The sequence below is a fragment of the Trachemys scripta genome, chromosome 4 (assembly GCF_013100865.1).
Source record: "Trachemys scripta elegans isolate TJP31775 chromosome 4, CAS_Tse_1.0, whole genome shotgun sequence".
In the NCBI taxonomy this organism is placed as follows: Eukaryota; Metazoa; Chordata; order Testudines; family Emydidae; genus Trachemys; species Trachemys scripta.
Genome location: NC_048301.1, coordinates 109,702,767 through 109,718,054, shown reverse-complemented (window position 1 = coordinate 109,718,054; position 15,288 = coordinate 109,702,767). Strand labels below are relative to the sequence as shown.

The window sequence follows — 15,288 nt, the reverse complement described above, 5'->3', positions numbered from 1 at the left end:
TAGCCTGGTCCAGTACATTGTCCATTTGTGTGATCTTATGACATGTCATTTTCTGTGCTGATATCAAATCTTAGGATGTTTGACATATCCAGGACCTTAGCTAGGACTATGGTGCAGACAGGTTGTCTACTGTGCTGTATTTTTTTCCCCAGTGCTTGTTTACTGTGACTTACCATTTCTCCCCTTCCTCCCCCCCCCCTTTTTTTTAAGAGAGACTCAATTTGGAGTCATAAGGTAGGAAAGTCCAAGATTTAAGCACAAACACAATGGGAGCCCGAGAGAAGCATGTCTGTTGAGTCCCCTCCATGTCTTTTGAACTAGATCTGTGGTTTTAGTAAATGAATCGCTATTTCCATTGTAGGACCTACACAAAAACAGAGCTCTAGAGCTACTGCTTCTATTATCACACTACATTGTGTTGCATCTGTTCTGAAAGAAAATAGACTTGTGTCCCCGAGATGACTTTTTTAAAGTGTGTAAAAACAGGGTACTTGCTTAATATCAAAGGAAATATGATTAGAAATAAATCCATGTTAGCTCATCTAATCCAGCCCCCATACACTAGTGTGCAGGATTGTTCTCCAAAGGAAGAGTCTACTTTTGAAAAGGTACCTAGTGTACACGACAGTGTCCCTTTAACCATGAAGCCTTAAACAGAATGTTTTTAATGTGTTTTCCTAGATAATATGGCAGCCGTGCAGAACATAAGCTATCCAACTGTGAAACACAAATGCCAAAACTAATCACTTAATGCCCTTTGCATTAGGATAAAGCATGTGTTTTAAAATACAACATTCCACATTCAGCAGTTCTTCAGTTGGAAAACTGTCAGTAAAAAACTGAAAAGGAAGTTTAAACTACCAAGATTCCTCGGACTGATCAATATAGCTAGAAACTTGGTAACTTCTCTTTTAGAGAGAATTGTTTAAAGCCCAATGAAAGGTATTATGGCAAAACTGGACCGCTGTATTGAGGCAGTTGTGACCAGTAATAGTCCTAGTTATTAAACAGCACTCCTCTAGAAACCAGATTTGGTTTAACTCAACTTTGTAGTTTTCTTTATGGGAAAAAATCCAGTTACTTCTTACTCAGCCACTGAGCTGTATGTGCCAAGAAAGTGAATGTTGCCAAGGAATATGGTCTCCAAGTTAGAGAATTATTGTATTATCTGCTGCAGTTTTTCTTCTAGCAACCTAGTGTGGCTATAAATTGTGTCTTGCATTTACATGTAGGCTGAAGCTGAATTCTCAAGTGGAGAGTTCTGGGCATACACACAATGCAGGACCTGTGCGTCTTACTCTTTGTGGGTGGTGAGGGGGGGAATTGTATGTGGAAACTAAGTCTTTCAGTCAGTAGAGATACAGGTACCACATGTTGGGAAGGGTGCATGAGAAGTATAGTCCTTTCTTTAGCTATGAGACTAAATTGATGTCTTTTCTGACAGCATCCAGAGGTTAAGGGGTGACTATCCTCCAGACTTGTGGTGGAAAGACTTATCTAACACTCACTCTTTCTTAAAGAGGTAACAGCCAAGATTTATGTGAGAGTTACTGCTGAGGACCTAGTGTTCAGTCCTACAAGCTGTTGAACATTCTGGCCCTGATTCAGGAAAGAAGTTAAGTACATATGTTACATTAAGACGTGAATAGTCCCCTTGACTTCAATAGGACTGCTCAAGTATTCTTAAGTTGAGCCCCCGACTATGTGCTTTGCTGAATCAGGTGGAGGTGCTTGGCCCCTTGCAGGATCAAGGCCATAGACCTCTGTCCTGCCACTACTAATATGCATGCTTAACTTCACTTAAGTTTTAATTGGCTTTAGAGGGATGACTCACAAGTTAAGCATGTAAGTGCATGCAGGATCAGGGCTATAATCGCTGCTCCCTTAGCTTTTCCACAGTCAATGTTCTAAATTAACTGAAGCACAGGTGCTCCCAAACTAAGTTCTAGTGAAGGTCATCTGCCTCCTTCACAGGGGTAGGAAATACCCCCTACTATCACTGACCGTGAAGAGGAATATCTGCTCTTACAAAATGACCTCTTCTTACACAGTACCTACTTTCCTTACTATATTGGCACTCAGAACTTCAGACCCAGCCTCTTCCCTGTACACTAGTGTAGACAACTGCTCAAGAGAAGGAACAATTTCTTCTCAGCATTGAGTAGTGTTTTAACTTTAACACCAGGAGTAAGGAATTTCAAGTTTAGTGGACACTAAAACCCTATCCAGCAACTGAAATTGGACTGGGGAGAGAAAGAGGATAACTAAATACAGTTCTGTAATAATCACCAAACAGCTTGGCTACATTTCATAAAAAAAACTTTATTAAATACTGTTACTGGGTGAACATTTCTTAAAAGTACTGAAGGACAGGGAAGCTGCCTACTTGACTGTCAGGCTGTTGCAAAAAACCTTCCATCCATACTTTAATTAAACTCCAATGCTGGACTGTAAGTGGATTTCATCTTTCAAATGCTTCCTTGGAAGAGATTAGTGGCTGGGGCAGTATTGTGGCTGGAAAGTGAAATCCTTCATTGGCTGGTGTATGAATGGCTTGCATTTCTCTGTAACTCCTAAATAGTCCAGCTGGAGGCTTGCTAGTGGTGCTTTTTGGCCCATATGGCTGCAGTATGAAACCTTCCACCCACTGCTTATTTCTCCAGAGGGGCATAATTCAAGAGCTTCTCAATCAGATCCACGTGGGCTAGCAGCATGCGACGGCAACAGTATCTCTTCAATCCTAGAGCATCCAGGGCATCCCTGTCAATGAACAAATGACAGTGCAAAAGCATTCCTTAGAACAGTAGTATTGAAAATGGCCCTAAGCAACATACTTAAGAGTGACAACATACTTTAAACTAGAGTGACAAGAGAAACACAGGGGTAGTTGGCAGCTTTTAAGAGCTCCTGGACAGGTATCTTTTATTTTTGTTAATGTTCTTTTCCAGTGTTGCTGCTGAGCAGGCTACATAGCTGAAGCCTGCTCTTCCTGTCAGATTAATTAAACAAGGGGGTCCAACCCTTTCTGTGGAACTAAAGTTAAATATAGAGTCAAACTGACATATTTCTACCTTGTTCTTACAGGTGGTAAATCTGACTCTGCCTAATTCTCATGGGGACACAATTAACTGCTTTTGGAAATCCAAAAGCTCGATGTATAGTTCAGAAAGATTGTCTTTCATAGTGGAGAGAATGTCAAACTCAACCCATGTCCAGTCAGCTGAATGCAAGTTTTCCAGCTAGGAAACATGTTTTTAGACTTCATGGTTGTGAACATGACTTTTAAATAAGCCCATGCTTATATTATTATAACTGAGAAAGGGGACTTGGTTTCACTATTGTTGCAATTGATAGCATAGAAGGGACCTACTCTGGTTTAAAAATCTGGATGACCAGAAACATTAGCCTGGTAACAAGGCTGCTGTTTTGAAACTTATACTATAACAGCATCCCCACTACTGTGATAAAAGCCTTAAACTGTCTGGGATTTTAAGCCAGTTACTTGGATATAGTTTGGTCACATCTCTACTAACTAGGAACCCTGCTACTGTTACAGTGGAAGGAAGGACAATTGTGTGGTTAAGGCACTTGAAAAGATGTAATTGTTTGAGCTGGGAAACTAATCTGTCAGTTTCCCAGCTGTAAAACTGGGGATAATGCTTGCCTACCTCTGAGATGTAGGAGGGTCAATACATTAAAATGAGGCACTCGTATTGCAAAAATGAAGGCCAAAAGTTACTTAAAGATAAATGTAGACTGGTCTGAAGATCTTTAATGGGTCACAAATGTGAACTACCCCTGTTCATAAATGGGATGCTATAGTTGAAACAGATTTTCTAATAAATTAAGCATATACAACTACATGTGTGAACTGGGTAATAAAGCAAATGGCTCAAACAATACACACACTTAAAAGTGCCCTGTATTATTTTCCACCTTTTACCTACTCTTAAGTGATGCTAAATGTAATCAGAAGTTTGGTCACTACATGAACCATATTCTACCCTAACTCACTGTACACATCTCCCAGTAGATGAATGGTAGCATCTGAACTTTGTAACCCCAAACCATGGATCATAAATAAACGTAGTTCAGTTTTCTTCAAGATTGGCTTGATATCCCAAAAAATATATGGATTGAATCCTATTCATCTTTAGCCTTGCATTATTCAATGCTGTCATAATCCACTATTTGATTCCCAAAATGAATTTAAAACAAAATTGTGACACTGTACAGGAGATTGAATGGGAAGAGCTGCAGTTCATGTAAAGTAATGCACATTGGAAAAAATAACCCCAACTATATATACACACACAATATGAAGGGGGCTAATTTAGCTACAACAAGTCAGGAAAAAGATCTTGGAGTCATCGTGGATAGTTCTCTGAAAATGTCCATGCAGTGTGCAGAGGCGGTCAAAAAAGCAAACAGGATGTTAGGAATCATTAAAAAGGGGATAGAGAATAAGACTGAGAATATATTATTGCCTTTATATAAATCAATGGTACGCCCTCATCTCAAATACTGCGTACAGATGTGGTCTCCTCATCTCAAAAAAGATATACTGGCACTAGAAAAGGTTCAGAAAAGGGCAACTAAAATGATTAAGGGTTTGGAACGGGTCCCATATGAGGAGAGATTAAAGAGGCTAGGACTCTTCAGCTTGGAAGAGAGGAGATTAAGGGGGGATATGATAGAGGTATATAAAATCATGAGTGATGTGGAGAAAGTGGATAAGGAAAAGTTATTTACTTATTCCCATAATACAAGAACTAGGGGTCATCAAATGAAATTAATAGGCAGCAGGTTTAAAACAAATAAAAGGAAGTTCTTCACGCAGCGCACAGTCAACTTGTGGAATTCCTTACCTGAGGAGGCTGTGAAGGCTAGGACTATAACAGAGTTTAAAAGAGAACTGGATAAATTCATGGTGGTTAAATCCATTAATGGCTATTAGCCAGGACGGGTAAGGAATGGTGTCCCTAGCCTCTGTCTGTCAGAGGATGGAGATGGATGGCAGGAGAGAGATCACTTGATCATTGCCTGTTAGGTTCACTCCCTCTGGGGCACCTGGCATTGGCCACTGTCGGTAGACAGGATACTGGGCTAGATGGACCTTTGGTCTGACCCGGTACGGCCTTTCTTATGTTCTTATGAACTCCTTGTAATGACTGAAAGAAGTCCAAGAAGCTTTTACATTAACTGGATCTTGGTCAAATGTTTGGGTGGATGTAATAAGGACTAAACAATATTCTCAGAATCACAAGTTCCACAAATTCTAAATCAGCTAGTCCTTTCACCTGTTGGCATAGGATTGCTCCTACAGTTTTTGCTAGTGCTTTATTCAATTCATTTTAGGGTTCTGAAGAGTGGGGCTTCAACAGCAAGTAGAATGTTTTCCAGTGGAAAACAAACATGTGCAGAAGTTACTCTTAAAGTAGTACATGAAAAAGTTGTTATAATAAATGCATGTTTTTGTGATAAGGGTACAGAAAGTCGTGGTTTTCATGACTAATGCATCACACTGCATCTTCATACTTTCATAAAGCAGAACACTTTTCAAATGGGAAGAGTTAAGTCTGAGAAGTAACAGTTACTTTGGAAAATTCTGACCTCTCAAGTCATACTGTTCTGACAGTCAGAGCTGCAGAATACAAGAATGAGCTACAAGTTTAGAAATCCTATACATTGTATAGTTTCAGCTAAATCAGTACTCGGAAGCACCAGTTCCTTAGATGTTTCCCTTTCTTCTTCAACATTCCACAAACTAGTGCTTATAAGGAAGGAATTTTTTTTTTTTTAAAGATAGACAGCAGTTTCTGCCACTACACACTGCTTTGAAACCTCAGATAGGAAAATGGAACAAACTCATTTCTTAAGTTACAATAAGTGATTTCAGTTGCATCTGACATTTATCTGCCCAGACGATTGTCAGAAGGCTGCATACCCTTACCTAAAATCGTATGCAGTTTCATTGCTGGTAGCACAGTAGAGAGGGGCTTGCAGAAACGCTCCTCAACTTAGGGGATATAGAAATCCATACAATGAAATGGCATGAAAAAAAATCAGTGTGTGCCCCCCTAGAGCACGCTCTGTTACAGGCTGCATTTATCATGTAAACACAGTATTTGAGCTTCATTGTAACTCTAAAGCTATGTCTACACTCTACCACTCCCCTGGGTGACATAAGCACTGGTGTGGAAAGCACTAGGTCAGCAGGAGAGCTGCTACCACCACTCATGGGGGCTGGAGTAGTTAAGTTGCATTGGTGCAGGTGCGCCACTGTAAGCTCTCTAGTGTAGCCGTAGCCTAAGTTCTAGAGGCAGAAGCCCTTCTTCTGATATTACAATGGTGTAACTCCACAAAGTTGAATTGTTCCTGATTTACACTAGTGCAATCAGAACCAGGTCCACAATATGTCAAAACAATCCTATCAAGTCTCAAACATACATTTCTGCCACATACAAATAGTTCATCATGGCTTTGGCATTCCTCCAAGTAGAGTTACTTAAATTAAAGGCTGAAAAAACAAATACACTATCTAGGAACTGAATGGTAGTTAGCAACCTGCCACTGAAAACAGCCATGATAAATAGCTATTAAAGTGAGCATTACAAAAACAAAATCTTAGAAACCTGCTCTGCATTGTTACTTTAAGCTATAATTAACGGTATATGATGAAGCTACATTACAAATTGCCATGATTTCCTTCCTGGACCTGCAGTATCCGAGCTCAACAACATTCATTGGTGCGATCTTTCTGGAAGGGCACTTACAAGTATGCACTCCAGGATAGCAATAGGATTTAGGAAAAGTAGTCCCTGGCACATTCATCTAACACAAATGAGAAAAAATCTCAGTTGTGAGATAAGTCTTTTCTACAACCTTGGCAAGAAGCTCTGAAGAGGCTAAAGGGGTGGATTATGAATTCCCATGTGTTTAAAGGCTAGGCAAGGGAAGATTTTAGTGTGTGGTTTTTTTTTTTTTTTTTTTAAACTAATCTCATCTTCATAGTCTGTCTGGTAAAGCTTAAGCCCCAAACCTCATAGAAAGCTGGATTTGTTAGAAATTGCCTTAAAGGGAAACAGACTATGCAGAATAAACACTGGAAGTAGCAATATATAATGAATTGTCAAATGCACGATGAATTATTTTTTCTGATCTGCCAATTGTACATAAATTGGTAAAAAATTACAAATGATTTATATGATTTACTTATGAAAGGAAAGCTTATTTTCAGTGCACAGTGTTATGCTTCCTAATGTTCAAGCAGACACTTAGGATCTGTCTGGTGCATAATTGAGATTTATAGTGTAACTTGAAAGAAGTCTCCAAGTTACAGGCTAATTCTAGCTCTTGGGCAGCTCCAAGTAGACTGTATTAAATGTGGAGTAGCATTATGGTTTCCAACCAAATATGGAGAGACAATTATGTGATTAATCATTTCATCTGAAGGATACAACATATTCCCCAAAAACCCTCAGTCAGCTCTCAAAGATGACTAGCAAATTTGGGTGTCCAACCTAAGACACCTTAAAAAGGGCTTGACTTTCAGAAACTACATGCTCCGGCAGCAGCTCAAGTGGGTAGGTACCCAAAATTACTAGTTGCTTTTGACAATCTTGGCCTCCACTCATCATCCCCTCCTCTTTCACGTATTTTCCAGTTGCAGTCTTGATGTAACAAACTGCTGGCAAAGTTGAATTCAGTTTATTTTCCCCCATACAGTGTTCATCTAAGGGCATGGCTATACTAGAGAGTATATAGGGGCGCTAGTGGCTGTAAATGTAGCTGCTCTACGCCAATGAGAGAGAAGCTCTCCCGCTGACCTAGCGCTGTCCACACCAATGCTTATGTCGGTATAAATTATGTCGCTTAGGGGGTGGTTTATTCACACTATGAGAGAACTGTGAACCTGGTGGCTGACTGTCAGCGATGGGGCTGGGTCTCCAGTGTACACAGACACTGCACCACCCTAGCTACATCAACCTAAGCACTACATTTCTCGTGAAGGTGGCGTTATTAAGTCAACGTAGTGGACAATTTACATCAGTGGGAGCACCATTGTAATGTAGGTCAACATAAGATGCCTTACGTCAATCTACCTCTGTAGCATAGACCAGCTCTGGCTAAGTCTTTGCAAGATCAGGGCCAAGGAGCATAAAGAAATACTTACCCTTCTGTGTACTCTGCTTGCAGAAGGCCAAGATATGCCTCCCACTTATTTCCAACTATTTTGCCGCAGGTGAAGCATCTGACTGGGATAATCATTTTCTTGCAGTAACTGTCAAAACATTAACCAAATAACATGCTTACCACTTGTGTTTACATCTCAGAATGCATTTGATGTATCTATAAAATATTATCATGGAAGTTTTTCACATAGGGCAAAAGGGAGGCCGGAACTCCAGGACTGCACCACAGCTGGAAGGGTCAGGTCCACCACCCAAGTATAAACATTCTCCTTTTGTTTATTTTAATACTACTACTGGATTGATTAACCTATTATTAGTATAGAACAGCTGTACATTAGCCTTTCAAGTCAGACACTTATGTTTTGTTGCTTAGATACTAAGTTTCAGTCCACAAGCAGTTTTAACACAATCCTCTGAGGCTATGTCTGCACTTACCAGTGTGCGCAGAGTACAGGCATTACACACCTAGCTCTGCACTGCCCTGAAAGGCAGGCTGCATCCCCATTCCTCACTGCGCTATGTATGTATGTACACAGCGCAGTGAATGGCCCTGGCAGCTTCCCCCTGCTGGAGCCTTTCCCTATTGCAGGAGTAGAAAGGCTGGGATGGTAAATTTGCTAAAAAGAGCCATGCAGGAGGCACTCTGGGGTGCCTAAAGAGCCCGTGTAGGACCCTTTAGGGTACATCTACACTGCCCACGTTACAGCATGGCCAACGCAATGCTGTGACATGGGCAGTATAGGGTATGTCTACACTACCCACGTTGCAGCGCAGCCGTGACAGTGCTGTGACATGGGCAGTACTGTAGACAATGCTTTATTGCCGGCGGAGAGCTCTCCCAGGGATAATAAAAGCTATCCCTAACGAGCGCTGGTAGCTTTATCGCCAGGAGTGCTGTCTATACTGGCGCTTTTCAGCGCTGAAACTTCTGTCGCTCAGGGGGGTGTTTCTTCACACCCCTGAACGACCAGTTTTAGCGCTGAAAGTGGCAGTGTAGACACAGCCTCACTCGTTTAAGCAGTTTACACCGGTGGTATATGGTGCCCGCAGCCGACACGCTGCCCCGCGAGACGTTCCTTGGATTAGAATTAAATAAAGGGGGGAGGGGCAGCGTCTGAGTGGCTCAAGGGCCGTGGAACAGGCGCGCCGCGCTCCAGCGGTGCCAGAACCGAGGCCGCAGGCAGCGGCTCCGGGCGGCTTTGTGTAGAGTAGGAACAAGAAGGTTCACGGTGGGGGCCTGGGCCGCGGCGACTGGTTCCAGCCCCTTCCGCGGGACCCCGGGCCCTTTAACTCCGCGCCGCTTCCTAACAACCCCCGGCCGCGCACGGGGCAGGGGCAGGGCCCCGCCTTACAGCCACCCACGTGCATGCGCTGCCCCAGGACCATCTCCCGGGCCCGCCTGCCGGGAGCGCTCGCTGCGGGCGGAACAGGGGGAGGGGACTCCCTGGCCAAGCACTGTACGAAGCGCGCGCCAAGCCAGGGGGAGACCCCGGTGGGTGTCTGCGGGGAAGAGGCGCGGGCCGGTCCCAGGTGGGTGGCTCCGGGCAGGGGAACCGCTCCGCCTCCCAGACCCCGGGGAAGGGGCGGTTGGGGCTCTCCCGCCCTCCCCAAGTTAGTGGGGCCAGTTACCTCAGCAGGGCCTGCACCGCGTCCGGTAGCTTCACCCCCACGCGCCGCTGCCGCTCCTCCAACGGCAATTGCCCCTCTGTCGGCGATACCACTATACCTGATTTGGCGGGGGGAGGTTTCGGTGACTTGAGCCATAAGGCGCAATGCAACCGGGGATAATAGTGATCTATGTCATAGCGCGTGTCTGTGGGGGGGAGATCAACAATCCCCCCTCCCGACTTCAGGATGGTACAGCCCAAATCGACGGCATCTCGGTTGGCTCAAGCTAGCTTCGTTCAGGGAGGGTTCGCGATTCGCGTGCGCTGAGTGGCAGCTGGCGCTCTAGAAGCGTAGAGCGCCCAGCAGCAGCCGCAGCAGCTGGAGCAGCGGAGCACAGAGGCTGGAGGCAGCGGCGGCGGCGGCGCAGTGTCAGGTATCTCTCTTCACTCCTAGCGATTCCCAGGCGCTCTCTGCAGACACTTGTTGCTTGGACTTTAATAACGGGATGTAAAAGAAGTCAGATTTCTCCCCCTCCCATCTCAGCTAGTGCTTGGGTTTGTGCAGGAGTGGAAAGTGCAACTGGTGGCTGCAGCTCAGCACCAACAAGTTGTGCCTGCTGGGGGGGGAGCAGGGAGGAGAGGTACAGCTGAAGAGGGGCTTTTCTCGGTCGCTTCAGGACATTCACCACCTGCTGTTGTTTCGGGGTGAGGTACGGCAGGGCACGGGGTGTTTCTGTTCTGGGCACCGCTAGTTGTGGATGCCTTTTTTGCAATGCAAGAAATGCCCCTAGGGTTCTGTAGTGGTTTGCAAGGACATGCCCCCAAGGCTGCTTGGAAGCCCTGATGATCAGCTGAGATTTAAAAACAAGCAAATGAACAAAAAACCCACAGAGTGCAAAATCCCTTATCCTAACGTGGAGAGACTTAAAAACACCCATACAAAAACTGCCCTTGGAAATTAATCCGACCTGATTTCACAATGCTGTTTAGTATTTTATGAATATAGTGCTTTTGATTCGAAAGGGAGCCTCTGTCCGAGTGACACTTGATAGAGTTGATACTTGATGTCATACAAAAACCTTATTCTGTACAAATGCAAGTCTCTCAAACTGAAGTAACCATCCCAAAGGTCAGTGGAGGTGTGCCCCCAAGGTACCCTATGTTTGCAGGAAGGGAAGTCTGATGTTCTGCTTTGTATTTTAATAATTTTTCTATTAAAAGTGAAGTTCCTGAATCTGGTTGCCTACAAGCAATTGTGGAGGTATTTGCACACAAAAAGTTACATACTCTGCCAATTTAAAAACAGACATCAATTATTGGTAGCAAGCAAATGTGTTTATCTGTTACTAATAGCACACACAAGTTTTAATAAATAAATAAATCCAAGTTACTTGCCACTCTGTTTAGTTTTTACACTTCTCTCAGCTTGTGTGAAGAAAATCACTGTGGTTTGTTTTACTCTTGTTTATGGTCAGTTTCACTTCCATGTTCTTAGTGGTGAATTTCTCGTACAGCAGGGGGATGTTTACTGGTTTAAAACAACTATTTGCATTTAAATTAAAACAAAATGGGGAAAGTTCTAATTATTTTATGTTGGTAAGAGAGTTTATTTTACATAATCTAAACGAGAGCCAAATTAAACTTGAAAATGGCCCTGTAAGGGACAGATGTTAATGTGACTCATGTTGTTAATGTAAATTTAAAAGACAAAAGTAAGAATTTTCCAATTTAACACTGGCACACACCAGTCTGGGCTCATTTCCTTTGTGCCAAGGCAGTATTGCTCCATCATGCACTGTTAGAAAGCTGCTGCAATATCTAGGGAGAAGGGCAGGGAAAGAAAGGGTCATGCCCCACTGAGGAGGAGTTGAGGGGTTGGTGTAGACAGGGTGACAAATGATCTCATTGTGTACCCCAAAAACTAAAAGACTTTTGGTAATGTGTAAAGATGCATCTTAAATTGTTTTTGTTGTTTTGGTTTTGTTGGAGGTATTTCATTACTCACATCTTTAACTTAGTCTAATGTGAGGAAGTGTATTAGTAGCAGAGTATATGTGCTTAAAAATGTAAACAGGTGTGGCTGCTGCCAGCATTAGGGTCGCATCTTGTTGTTTTTTGGTGGGGTGAGGATTGTGAGATAGAGAATCAGTCTGACTCTTGACAATTCTTATTGTCTGCTTGTTACAACATTAACATTATGCTAATTTTCTTTATTTAAAATGGTAATTTTCTGAAGTATCTGAGATTTGATACAATGCACAGTGTGGAGCCATTACTGCCCAGCTTATAAATAATTGTCTTAATGCACAGTTTATGTTAATACATCTTACATGACTCTTATTTTGAAAACCTAGATTATTGACCCAATACGCAGAAACTCCAGACCCAGTTTGACTGTAGAAGAACAAATACTTCCATTATAACAAATGAGGTTTGGGATTATAAAACCACTTATAAACAATTCTAAGCACCAACGAAGCGACTATGATTTTTGCAGGAACAATAATTATCTTTAGCTGTGAACAGAATGAATTGACTTGGCATCAATGGCAGATGAACTGCTGTGAGCCGTAGATTCTGAGGCCAATGAGAACTGTGTGCGTGTTCATTATTTATTTATTTTTCTTCTTTGATTTTTTTTTTTTTTTTTAAATTTAGAGATTGTGATTTGATACCTTTTCAGAACTGGGGCGCTACAGAAATTCTTTCGCTGAACTGCGAAGAGAAGTGTTTGTATTTGCAGGCAGAAAGTAGGAAGTGAGAGTGAGAAAGGGAGGTGCTGTTGCTGGGGGTTTGTGACAGAGTGGTAACCCTTCAGGTAGGTCAAGGCTTTACTGTTAAGTTGTGGAAATGTGTTTATTAATTTTAAGGAAGACAAAACTGAATTTTAACCTGACAGCAACGTTCAGACCTAAATTCTCAGACATTACTTCATTTGCATCTCCAGCAAGAAAACATTACTATGCTCTAGACGTAGTATTAATTTTAACATCTGATCTGTCCTGTGTGTACTGCCTACCCTGGCTGGGTGAGGGGCTTAATGATCTAATAGATTTTATGTCCTTCTTTGATCCTGTGAAACTTAAGGATTGTTATGTTCTGTGAACTCTAGAGATTTCTACATTTGAGAACATTTTATGCTGCACGTTGTATATCCTGTTATTCTGAGCGTATTTGCCTGCCAAGCCACAACAGGCTGTTTAAAAGATTTGTGTGTTTTAAGAAGCAGAGTCAGTAATTTATGAACCTTGGTACATTCATATTAGGGTGATTCCTTGCTACTTCATTGGGTGGATAGCTGCATCCCGTGGGATTTCCAGCTCCTCTACCCTTAAATGTTTTATACGTTCTAATACCAACCCATGCTCTTTGGCACTAAATCAAATTGGGTCTTACTTGTAAAATATCTCCTTTTGCAAGTATTGGAGTTCTCTGTGCCCCTAGAAGTGTGTAGTTATATTTCACACGCCAAGAAGTTTTCACACTATACCATTCCCCAGGCCTTCCACCACTTTCAGTAAGTGGCAGTCCCCTGATCTTTGTGTCTTTGAACTGTTATCAAAGGTTGCAGGGTGCTTCATATCACTGACAACTAATGACCCTATCAGAGTGCTCCTCAACAATGAGCAGAAGAGGGTCGTCTAGAACTGATCGAATTGGAACAGGTGGCGGATTGTGGACTAGTTTCTTATTTTTGTTTGGGTAAGTTGCTTCTCTCTGATGGGTAAAGAAGTGAGACATGAGACCCCTCTTCTTCCCCCCCCATTTTTGAAGGGGCATCTCTTAAAGCAAACTTTGCCATTTGTGCTGCTTTGTTGTGAAATTGCAGACATCTGCATAACCCACTCTCCCATTAATGCACTAGACATTATGTATGTATAGATTCTCTTTGATGCTGGCATAGCTTTTGAAGGCTACTTGTACTCACCTTGGCACGAACACTGTAGGGGTTGAACACATCTTGAGGACTTTGGATGGATGTAGACCTGCAAAGCACAGCTTGGCTTAGGGTATAAAACACTCATAGCGATGAATAATTATATCATACATGTATGCTACAAGGCAGATGCTCCTTCCAACTCTTTTGCATAAAGCACTTTCTGTGGAATACTGTAGTCTGTTGTTCCAGCAGCTGCTCCGTTGCCCTGGGGCACCTTTGCTTTTCAAATGAGAGGGTTAAGAATATTCAGCCAATTAAGTGACCTGCCTGGCTGAACCATCCCTAAAGTGTTTTTATAATGTGTGAGGGCAAGTGGGTTTCTGCATCTAACCATATTGAAAGGCTGCATCTCCTGTGACCTTCTCCTTTTGTAGTTTGTACTGCAGAATGGTGGCTTGATATATGCTTGCTCCTCCTGCTGGTAAAGCTGAGAAACTGAAGGCATGTGCCTGGATGCTTCCTTTTCATAATCCCCTGAGGAGGGAGGGTGTGTGGGTGGGTGGGTGAGGGTGTGTGTGTGAGAGAGAGAGATTGTACTCTCTTGCAGGTATAGGGTGACCAGATGTCCTGATTTTATAGGGACAGTCCTGATTTGGGGGGCTTTTTCTTATGTAAGCACCTCCCCACCCCGTCCAGATTTTTTATTGTGGGTAGTTATACCACAGTGCACATAGCCAAGTGGAATTTTAGGTTGGACTTGCAATGCCTTATGGGACCAAAACATTGGTGCGGGTGGTTATGGGAACATGGTGTTAACCTCCCATGATGCACTTAATTACCTACCTTCTTCCATCCCTCCCTCCTTCCCGGAAATCAACAGCAAACAAACCAAGCGTTTTTCATGCCTTTTTTTGTAAGCCTGGGTTACCCGTGTGGACGCCATAGCATGATAAACATGGACCCTGCTCAGCTGTACACTGTTGTTGTGAGCATTACAAACACCTCGCGCCTTATCCTGCAGTATTAACACAGCTGATACATGAGCTGCCGCACAGAACAATGTGTTGCCACACAAGCAGCCCTGCTGGAAGACACAGAGCAGAGCAATTTGCAGTTGTTGGCGGCAGTCATGCATCACCTTGACATGGTTCAACACAGTTTCTGGGCCCGGGAAACAAGCATTGACTGGTGGGAGTGCATCTTTGTGCAGCTATGGGGTGACGAGCAGTGGCTGCAGAACTTTTGAATGCGTAAAGCCACTTTCCAGGAACTGTATGAAGAGCTTTCCCCAGCCCTGAAGCGCAGAAATATTAAAATGAGAGCTGCTCTGACAATGGAGAAGCAAGTAGCAATAGCTATGTGGAAGCTTGCAATGCCAGACTGCTACCGGTCAGTGGCGCATCAGTTTGGAGTGGGTAAATCTACTGTGAGATCTGTTGTGATCCAAGTTTTCAGGGCCATTAACAGACTTCTGCTAAGAAGGGTAGTGACTCTGGGTAACGTGCAAGACTTAGTGGATGGTTTTGGCGTGATGGGATTCCCTAACTGTGGTGTGACTATAGACGGAAGGCATATCCCCATCTTGGCAGACCACCTTCCCAAAGAC

At 43.1% G+C, this 15,288-nt stretch overlaps 1 protein-coding gene across 1 annotated transcript; it reads right to left on the bottom strand.

Moving 5' to 3' along the window:
* Positions 1–2,302: 2,302 nt before the first annotated feature.
* POLR2L (RNA polymerase II, I and III subunit L) lies at positions 2,303–10,005 on the bottom strand. Its single transcript, XM_034770349.1, has 3 exons — positions 9,825–10,005; positions 8,177–8,284; positions 2,303–2,760 (listed from the first exon to the last, which is right to left on the bottom strand). The coding sequence occupies exons 2-3, from the start codon at positions 8,269–8,271 to the stop codon at positions 2,652–2,654; spliced, it is 204 nt and encodes a 67-aa protein (XP_034626240.1). The 5' UTR covers positions 8,272–8,284; positions 9,825–10,005; the 3' UTR covers positions 2,303–2,651.
* Between the last annotated feature and the right edge of the window lie 5,283 nt (positions 10,006–15,288).